The sequence below is a fragment of the Rhinatrema bivittatum genome, chromosome 11 (genome assembly GCF_901001135.1).
Source record: "Rhinatrema bivittatum chromosome 11, aRhiBiv1.1, whole genome shotgun sequence".
NCBI classification, from domain to species: Eukaryota; Metazoa; Chordata; class Amphibia; order Gymnophiona; family Rhinatrematidae; genus Rhinatrema; species Rhinatrema bivittatum.
Genome location: NC_042625.1, coordinates 66959246 through 66969605, shown reverse-complemented (window position 1 = coordinate 66969605; position 10360 = coordinate 66959246). Strand labels below are relative to the sequence as shown.

At 46.7% G+C, this 10360-nt stretch overlaps 1 protein-coding gene across 1 annotated transcript; it reads left to right on the top strand.

The window, feature by feature from the left end:
• Nucleotides 1–345: 345 nt before the first annotated feature.
• On the top strand, nt 346–10101 carry MYPOP (Myb related transcription factor, partner of profilin). Its single transcript, XM_029571536.1, has 3 exons — nt 346–444; nt 1026–1690; nt 8826–10101. The coding sequence occupies exons 2-3, from the start codon at nt 1216–1218 to the stop codon at nt 9569–9571; spliced, it is 1221 nt and encodes a 406-aa protein (XP_029427396.1). The 5' UTR covers nt 346–444; nt 1026–1215; the 3' UTR covers nt 9572–10101.
• Nucleotides 10102–10360: the final 259 nt, after the last annotated feature.

The following is a 10360-nucleotide window of genomic DNA, read 5'->3' as shown; positions in this document are numbered from 1 at the left end:
GTCCGCGTGAATGCACAAAAATGAAGGTTTTTAGCTCTCGAAAGCTAGTTAAGAACATATTAAGTTAATCCAATTAGAGATATCACCTGATATATATTCTTTGTTTTTATTTGTTAACCTTTATTTCTGAGCTTTGCGCGAGAGACAGGAGAAAGGAGGTTTGGCAGACTGGAGCAAGCTGGGCGGGGATAAGAAGGAGGAGGGCAGAAAGGAACAGTGAGGAGATGGAGGAGGGCAGAGAGGAGCAGTGAGGGACTAAGGAGAGGAAGTAGGGCTGGGAGAAAGGGGAAGGAGGAGGGGTGGCAGTCTGGAGCAGGGTGGGAGAAGCAGGGAGGGGGAGGGGAACTAGTGTGGGAGGTGGGACAGTGGAGCACTAGAGGCTCGGGGAGCAGCTGGGGAGCAGGGAGCCAGACCCCTGAAGCAAGCTGCTATTGAAGCGAGAGGGTAAGGCTTGGTGCCAGCAACTGATTTACACTCTCATAGACATGACTGGGTTGGAAACGCTTCTTGCTGTCTTTGGCTGAAAGTTTAGCTTTGTCCCCCACCTGGGAGCTTGTGATAGAAGAGGGGCTTTTAATCAATGACTATTGGACTGGTCCAGGAGGGTGGGAGAAAGCAAAAGAGGGCAGGGACAGGTTCTGGCACCCTGCCTGCAGCAGGCACCGATGGGCAGGCATAAGGTCTACCTGCCCCCTCTCCTTCACCCCACTGCCAAGCAGTGCCTGGAGCAACCTCAAACCTAGACAAGAAAGGCTCCCTTCAATTGCTCCTGTTTTCTTTCTTCCTTTCTAGCCGGGCACTGTTCCTCTCTCCCCTCCTCTTTGCCACCCCAGCGGGAGCTTGCCTGGCTTCTTCCGTCTGCCTTGAAGGTGCCAGCTTGTGTTTGTTTGCCAGAAGGACTGTGGTCTGGTAGCTGGATAAGGCAGGCAATGCAGCCAGGGATCTGCCCATTGGCATTTTGTCATATTTGAGTGCCTCTTATTTTTTCAAATGACTATTGTCTGATCTTTGGTTTTATTTTACAGTGGAGGCTGTCTGCAAGCCTGGAAACTGATTTTTTTTTACAAATAAAAGCAGAAACATTGGAGGGAAGAACAGAGGACAGATGGCACTGGCGTGAGATTGGAGGAGGGGGGAGCTGGCATCGGAGTCAGATTGGCAGAAAGAGCTGGCACTGGAGCAACATTGGAGGGGGTGAGAACGGCAGCAGCGGTCATGTCCGCAGACACGGAGGAGATCACTCGTCTGCGCAAACCTCGCTTCTCCTATGAAGAGAACCAGATCCTCATCCAGGAGGTGCGTGCCAACTACAGTCGGTTGTATGGCACCCAGAGCCGGCGAGTGACTGTGGCTGAGCGCCGAAGGGTGTGGGAGAACATCGCCACCAAGATTAACACCATCACTAGCTGGAAGCGCACTGGCCAAGAGGTGCAGAAGCGCTGGAACGATTTCAAACGCCGGACAAAGGAGAAGTTGGCAAGGGTGCCCCATTCCACTCAGGGGGCTGGGGCCAGTGGGGGCCCCACCAGTGAAGAGAACTTCTCAGCAGAGGAGGAGACCATCTTTGCCATTCTGGGGCCAGGAGTGGTGGCTGGTGCTGGGAGGATGGACCATGTGGCTTCTGGTGGTGTTTTCCATCACCAGGTGGCATTCCCGCGGAGATTCCACCTGGCAGAAGAAAGCAGAGCTGGTGAGTCACTTCTCTTGCATGTACAGGCAGCATGAAGAGCAGGGGTGGAGGGTGTTCTAGCATGTACCTTTCATATCCCCGACTCGAGGAAAAAGGGCAGAATATTAATAATAGTTGTATTTATATTTCAGCATGCTTCACAATGCCATGCTGTAGACACAAGGCCTACAGCCACCTCAAGAGTGTATTTCATATTGCATGACAACAGCTGAAGAGTGGACAGTATTATCATTGATGCACAGGGAGATAAAGTGACTTACTCCAAGGTCAATACAGAGAGTCAGTGATAGAGCAGAGGATTAGAACTAAGGCATAGAGAAAGAGTGGTGTAAATTTTGAAGAAAAAAAAAGATCAGTGCATAAACTGAGCACCTACATTTTCTACCTAAATTAGGCCTGCTATTTATTTTCCTAGATTTAATATCCAGTGTTAGGTGCCTAGGGCTGAAAATCAGTGCTAATTGCCTTTGTTTCCAACCCAGTCTCTGCCTTCATCACCAGTGAGGTCTAGAGTTTGGCATTCACAAAGTAGGCAACTACCTAAGGAGTTTGAAGGCACCATGTCACCAAGCTGCTATTTGTCTCTGCTGCTGATGTTAAGCAGAAAAATACAACTCTCTGTTCCCTAGAGCTGGTGCTCACAGCAGCAAAAAAAGCAGAAGCCTGTGAGCACATGTAGGCTCATAGGCCCCCCGTGGTTTATTTTTTGTGCCTGTTGTGAGTGCCAGATCAAGATCTTCAGGTGAGGAAGGACATGGGGGATGGGAGGAGCTAAGCAGGTACATTCTGGGTTGGGGGAAGACCCCACACTCTCTGATCTCTCTCATTGGGGTGGAAGGGGAAGTACATCCCCATCGTGTGCCTGTGGACGCAGAAATCTTAAATCAGGCCCAGTAGCTACATGATTTTTAGTAATATAGGTGCTCAACCCTAATCAATTTTCAGAGGTCCAATTTAAGTGCTTAATTTCCAAAGTTAGGCTTCTAAACCCTCCGAAAAGTGATCCTACACCTGTCCCAAGATCAAGCAGAGAATCGGAGCAGAACCACAAAGCTGCATCTCCCTCCCCTGCTTCATCTTTATTTTATAGATTTAGTGATTTTCTTTAACTTCTCAAAGATCTCTCCCAGCTCCTGGTCTGTGCAGCTCAATCTCAGTTTATGGAGTTTTATGGTCTTCCCTCTTATAGACCTATTGGCATTTGCTCTGCTGTGCTAACAGGTGGGACAGTAGTCCATAATCTGGGTTATACATCTATTGGAAAATGAGACAACATAGCATCCTCTCCCCTACAGTTGCCCTTTTCCTTCCCATCCCAAATTTGACTTTTAACAGGATTACCAGATGATTCTGGGTCATCAGAGAGAGGTGGAGCATTCATCAACAATCTTGCATTTTTTCCATTTCTCAGAGAAGCTGAAACCACGAGTCCAGATGGTTGGGGTGTTAAAACTAAGACTGGATTAGTCTGCTTTCCCAGGCCCATTAGATTACTTTATCACAGGCTTCTTGTGATCCAACTTTGTCTCCTATATGGATCATGATAATGAGTTGAGCTATGTGTATGGGAGTTTAAGTACTGGAATAGTAGGGGGTGCTGCAGGGCAGGAATGAGGTGCATTGGCAGAGCTGCACATGGGATCAGTACAGAAGTAGCAGGGGGTGGTGCTCTGTGGAGGTGGGGGTCTGCTGTATTAGGACAGCAGGATGAGATGCAGTGACAAAGAACTCAGGAGTAGTAGGAGATGCTTTAAAGCAGGAATAAGGTGCACTGGCAGTGCTGGATTATTACTACTATTAATCGTTTTTATAGTGCTACAAGATACATGCAGCACTGTAAAGACATGTAAACAGGGGTGAAAAAACCCCAGGTGCCAAAAAATTGTGAACTAGCACACATGCTGTTGCCCAAGCTGAGGAGCGCTGCCAGCCCAGGCTTGAAGAGAGCTGCTTGTTGCCCCTGTCCAAGGCCCTAGATGAACTGTGCACTGCTTCTGTTGACCTAGGCCTGGAAATAGCCGTCTACTTCTACTGCAGAAGACCCGGCAAGAATTGCGTGGCACCACTGTATGACTGGCCAAGGTCTGAAAAGAACTGTGCACTGTTACTGGGGAAAGCCTGGAGGAGCCAGAGCCAGCGCCACCGCTGCTGCAGGTGATCCATGCCGGAAAAGAGCTACCGCAGCCCGAGTTCTTACAGCCTGTCCAGGAAAGGACTTTTTGGAGAAGGTTGGAGGTGTATTGCTCCATGGTGAGACCACACCTGGAATACTGTGTACAATTCTGGTCGCCGCATCTCAAAAATGATATAATTGCGATGGAGAAGGTACAGAGAAGGGCTACCAAAATGATAAGGGGAATGGAACAGCTCCCCTATGAGGAAAGACTAAAGAGGTTAGGACTTTTCAGCTTGGAGAAGAGACGGCTGAAGGGGGGATATTATAGAAGTGTTTAAAATCATGAGAGGTCTAGAACGGGTAGATGTGAATCGGTTATTTACACTTTCGAATAATAGAAGGACTAGGGGGCACTCCATGAAGTTAGCACGTAGCACATTTAAAACTAATCGGAGAAAGTTATTTTTAACTCAACGCACAATTAAACTCTGGAATTTGTTGCCAGAGGATGTGGTTACTGCAGTTAGTATAGCTGTGTTTAAAAAAGGATTGGATAAGTTCTTGGAGGAGAAGTCCATTACCTGCTATTAATTGAGTTGACTTAGAAAATGGCCAGTGCTATTACTAGCAACAGTAGCATGGAATAGACTTAGTTTTTGGGTACTTGCCAGGTTCTTATGGCCTGGATTGGCCACTGTTGGAAACAGGATGCTGGGCTTGATGGACCCTTGGTCTGACCCAGTATGGCATGTTCTTATGTGTAAGGGAAGAAAAAGTCTCCTTAGGCATGGAAGAGGAAAGACAGATTGGAGAGGAAGGGGGAGGGAAAATGGGGATGGAAAACCAAATCAAAAAATATATATGGATCCAAAACCTTGAAAAATAGACAAAACAGACAAAATTCCAAACACCAAAGAAACAATTGTAACAGCAAAAAATGTTTTAAAAGGTTGCAAGAAAAAACTGTGTTTTTGCTGTGGCTCCTAACATTTTTGATTGGTGTCCCAAATTTTCAAAATATCTTACATCCCTGCTCTTTGGAGCTTACAACAGGGTTTCCCATTTAGTCAAGACATGTTAGGCAGGGGTGGTCAACTCTGGTCCTCAAGAGCCACAAATATGCCAGGTTTTCAGGAGATCCACAATGAATATGCATGAGATAGATCTGCATACAAGAAGCAGTGCACGCAATCTCATGCATATTCATTGTGGATCTCCTGAAAATCTGTTTGTTTGTGGCTCTGAAAGACAGGAATTAGCTACTCCTGCTCGAGGAACTTCCTAAGCAGTTTGCAGGTACTGCTGCACTTTCTTCTGCCTTATAGCAGATGGCAGCTCCTTTTCTTGGTTTATACAGGGTGCTATGATTGCCCCTGGAGAAGCCCCGAGATTGTCCCGCGGTGAAGAGTCCATCATCGGGATAGGGCTGCAGTCTCTCATCTCTCTTTTCCCTCACCAGGGAATTCATCTGCCCTGAGCTATTTTTAATTCAACACAGAGGCTCATTTGCGCTGCATTTGAAATGCTTTCGCACGCTGGATGTCACCTCAGCTGAAATTGCATTCTTCTAAAATCAGACTTTTAGTGCAAGAAACAAGTCAAATGTTAGCGAAGAAGTTCAGACAAGCACCGTGGCAGATTAGTTTACATGAAAGGCACTGTAAATCTCGGGACATAACCCCATTGGCACCCCCCACCTCAATCCTCTATAGAATACAAGGGTGCGATCCTCTGCAGAAAATGCTGGAGAAAAAAAAAAGGGTGAGAACTGTGCTGTCTGCACATGGCGGATCTAGGCCAGCACCCTCCCCCGGGACCCACAAGTCAAGTGAAAATGGGAAGAGGGGCCTGCCTGGCACTAATGACGTAGCACGAGGCTCCTCCCAGCCACCCTGCTCGGTGACGTGACAGGCAAGCTGCGGCAGATATAGCACAGGCCAGGCGGCTGCTCGGGACTACAGCAGAAACTGTGGCTGCGTCTGCCAACAGCTCCCTGATCGCTAGGCCGGGAAGGTGCAGAAGCTGCACCGGGGGTGGGGGGGGAAGCTTGCACTGCTACTGCTCCTGCTCGTACTGTGTGGGATGGGGAGCCTACACTACCTCTGCCTGGGCCGTACCTGGGCTCTGGTGGGGCAATGCTGCAGCTGTTCTGTAATAGGGCAGTGTGGATTGTGCCAAGGGGGAAACATTTTGAAAACTTGGGTGGCAGTCAAAATTTTCAGGAACCCGGGCTAAAACAAAAAAGATATTTATTTATTATGCTTTATTAACCACATGTTAAGAGATTCACCCAAAGTATATTAGAAACAGGCAAATGAAATTTAAACGTCACAGCAACAATAATATTATAATCCAACAGCACGGTGAACCAAATAATAAAATACAATGTCAGCACATTCGAATGACAATATAACAATACAACCTTTTTAAAATTATTTTTGCTCTTTTTAATTTGTTTTGGTTTTCTAGCTTCCCCCCCCCCTCCCCCCCAAAAAAAATCTTTTTATTTATTCAGACTTTTTTTGTTTTGCTTGGGATATAGATAAATATTTTTTTTTCTTTTCATTTTCCCACCTTCCGTCTTCTGCTAGCCTTTTGGGTCTCTTCCCTTCCCCACTCTTCTACTTGTCCTTTTGTGGGCAGGCAGGGCTACAATGGCTCTTTTTGGGTCTGGGTCTCCCCCAGTAGCTGTGTAGGGCTCTTTTCGGGTATTGGCTGGTTGTGATGGCTGTGGTGTACAGCTCCTCCTGGGTCTTCAGCAGTAGAAGTATGTGGTTCTTTCCAGGCCTGCGCATGACTCCTCTCTGGCCTCCTGCAGAAGTAGCATGTGGCTCTCTTCAGGTAGGCTGGCAACAGGCATCAGGCACCTGAGCTTTTTCCACTCAGGTATGTGGGTGAAGCCTGTGCTGTACCTGTACTATGGTAGAGTGATGTGTCAATCAGGAAGAATATGCAACTGCCATGGGTGTCTGCAGGGAGAGTAGGGTGAAAGAGGGGCCATTTGTCCTCCCTGACTTTAAATGACTAATTACAAATAATGATGTTGCCCTTTGGATTGGCGCCATTTTACGTATTTAGGTACCTGGGCATTCTCTATGCTCAGCAGATAAATCTGTTGGAAGTTCCATCATACCGAACCATACATCTGGTTGACTTTTGAGAGTTATGCTTTTCCAGTTGCTGGGCCTACATTTTGGAATGCCTTACTTGAGCAGCTGTGTTTATTATCTGACACTTTTTTAACAGACAGTTTTAACATTTTCCTATTTAAGATGGCATTTGGAGACAATAATGAGTAAGGCTTTTTGCAGTTCTGACTTCAGCAGGCAGAATATCCTCTGAATAGCTTTGTTTTATATGTCCTATTTATTTATTTTGTTTGTTTTTACATGTATGTTTTTATGATTGTTAATGTTATGGCTTGCATTTATTTTACTGTATTATTATTATGAGATTTTTATTGTAATCTGCCATGATCATGTAGAATGTGGGGAATAGAAACTGGATAAATAAAATCAATATATAATTATTTCTGGAACTATTTCTATGATTTTGGGTTCATAACCCCCCTCCCCCATTTGGAAAATTTTCTGTGGGTTCCCTTGGCAACTGCACTCTTCAGGATCATCATACATGGGCCTCTCTGGAAATGGGGAAAAGGGAATACTTTGGAGATGTACAGATAGACCAAGCAGGCCAGAGAGCAGGACTGGGGGGCACTCTGGGAGGGGGTTACTTCCTGCTGCTTCTGCAACAGGGAGGTGGGGTAAGCCCTGTATTATGTGGGAGCTGAGGTGGGAGGAAAGACACCAAACATTTTGGAGATTGTGAGTGTTCCCTTAAGCAGGGGTTCTCCTAACAAATTTTTGGGTGGCCTTCAAAAGAATTTGGCCACCTACTCTTGCTAGTGGCTGCATTGACAATGTTACCTTAAATAATTGTTTATTGATTTTTTTTCATCCTCGGTGGTGACATTTGAGAAATGCTGTTCTAAAGACAAGGTTAGCAGATGATGCTATTTCATGTAAGACAGGTTGATCCAGACCTGTTTTTGCCCCACACCATGCATGGAGATGTAATTCCTGCTTAAGAACTACAAGTCCATCCATGCAATGGGGCAAAGCCAAGACTAGCTTAGCCTGCCCCACATGACACAGAGTAACCTGGTAAATTTGAGTGTGACAGTTCTGGGTGTAAGAACAAGCAGGATATGAGCTTAGCTAAAAGAATTGCAAGGGCCACAGCCCATCCTGTCCCAAAAGGGTTACTTTTCTCTTTCTTTTACTTAGCATATTTTGTTAGAATTTTCAACTTACATTTTAATATGATGCTTATATAACTTGGCTTGACTGTCCTTATTCCTAATTCTTTCTTTTTTTGTCCATATGGATTATTTTTCATAATTTTATACTTTTGGGATGTGCACTTCTTATTCTAGCCATGCCCCGTTTTTAAAAATCTCTTTCTCTCCTTCTCACTCCCATCCCGAGTCTGCTGTTCAGTTATCCATGCCATGTGCGTGGTTTAAGGGCGTTGGTGGCATCTTTAAGGGCATCAGAAGGCAGGGCCTGTGTGGACTTGGCAACTCACATACATCACCTTTTGGATATTTATTGTTTTGAACAAGCAGTTTCTTTCTGTTCCTTTTGGGCTTCCAGCTGAGTCAGAACCTGCTGCTTTCATTCACAACTAGCCACTGGTTTTCACCCTATTTTATATCCATTCTCAATCACTGAGCCCAGTCGTTGCAGTGACAGTCCTCAGCTGGATGCCACGCAGCCAGGCTCCTTCCAGAATGGACCCCAAATCTGGCCACTGGCTCCACAGCATTCCCAAGGAGCAGAGTTCTGGCATGGGAGTTGATCCCAGGTCCTCCGCATGGCAGGGCATGACACTGCCCCTGGGCTGGCCCTATTTCTGCATAAAATTTATGTTGGCTTACTGAAAAGGATCACTGGCTTGCTCTAGAGGTGACATGTTGCATACCTTCTGATAATCTTTCCTTTCATCTTTCTGCAGAGCTGCCGGCTTCCCTTAAGGTGTCATCCAGCCCTGAGGCATCTGCCAACGCCTCCTGTTGTACCGTGGAGGCAGCCCTCCTTCAGCCGAAGGAGCGTGACTCACCACCCCCAGAGCCCGCCATACAGATTGTCCAGCTGCCCTGCCTAGCGCATTCGCCAGCTGACCCATCCCCTACAGAGACTACTGGAGACAGTCCTCCTGGCTCCTCCATCTCCCCGCCAACAGTACCGCTAACATCCTCCCACCAGCGTCGCCGCTCCCGGCCCCGACCGGAATTGCCCCCAACCCCGGACCCATCTCTAGACTTCCTGCAGGCCCAGCGAGAGACAACTGAAGCAATCAGAGATCTGGCCTATACTATCCGCAACAGCATCGACAGGCTGACAAATGTGGTGGCAGCCCTCCTACCACTCTTCCAGCATGACACCGGTATTCTTCGCCCCTCACCGCACTGCACACTTCCAGCAGGCATGGCCTCCCCACTTTCAGCCGAGGTCCTCGCAACTCCATCTGCCAACACCTTCACCACAAAGGTAGAAGCCTCGCCTGAACCAGAGGAGGATGAAGACAGTGCTCGGTACATGAGAAATTCAACCATGACCTATGAGGAGGAGGAGGAAGAGGAGGAGGTTATGGAGATGATGGGGTGTGAGGACCCTTCTGAGCCCCCCATTTTGCCTCCAAAGAGAAAGAAAGGTTACCTTGGTGCTCGCAAACGCAGGGGACGTTGGAAAAACTTGTGAGGGACCATGGAACATAAAATAACTTCCAGTTTTATTTTTGGGGCTAGGAGTTGCAATGGCTTGTAAATCTTGGGCTGATGCCTTCCGAGAGCTGTGATATCATCTGTAAAGAGGAAGGCACTGTCTGAAAGGGTTCCTCGTGCAGCCTTACTGTGGAACACGTTCAAAGCATGGAATTAAGCAGTGAACAAAGCAGAAAATAGGACTCTGATTGTGATTATGGAATGTCACTTTGCCATCCCCATGCTTCAGTTCTAATCCCTGACTCTATGACTTTCTGGCCAATTACCCTCTCAGTTCAAGGAGCAGCATCATAGAAAAGAAAGTACTGTGTGTGCAAAACCTCTTAATGCATCCACAGTTCCTATTAGGCAGGAAAATGGCCTGTAGTGCTGAAGATCAGTTCAACCTCGCTATCTAGAGAATGGCAAACTCATGGTTTCCTTGAAGAGCCTCCTCTAGTGACCCTTGGCTTAAATATAATTTTGCCAAAAAAAAAAAAAAAAAGGGAGGTCAAGGCTGTTTTCTTGCACAATTCTGAAAAAAAGTGCAGCTTTTGCTCAAAGGCTTTAATTTCCTGCAATTTCAGGAAGGTTAAAAATACCACAGGCAAAGAATTGTGCAAGCAAAAATGTTTGGGGACAGGGAGGACCTTTGTCCACGTCTTAAATTTAGCCCTCGGGGGCAAAAGAACCATTGCGCTTTTCACAGACACAAGTTTTGCCTGTGATATTTCTTTGTCCTTGTAGAAGATGCCGCAAATAAAATCTTTGGAGAAAAGATGTGCTA

Bases quoted from the DNA above. Each gene is read 5' to 3' on its own strand.
- MYPOP (XM_029571536.1), top strand. From the start codon at position 1,216: ATGTCCGCAGACACGGAGGAGATCACTCGTCTGCGCAAACCTCGCTTC. The intron at 1,691-8,825 runs GTGAGTCACTTC...ATCTTTCTGCAG, and splicing joins GGCAGAAGAAAGCAGAGCTG to AGCTGCCGGCTTCCCTTAAG.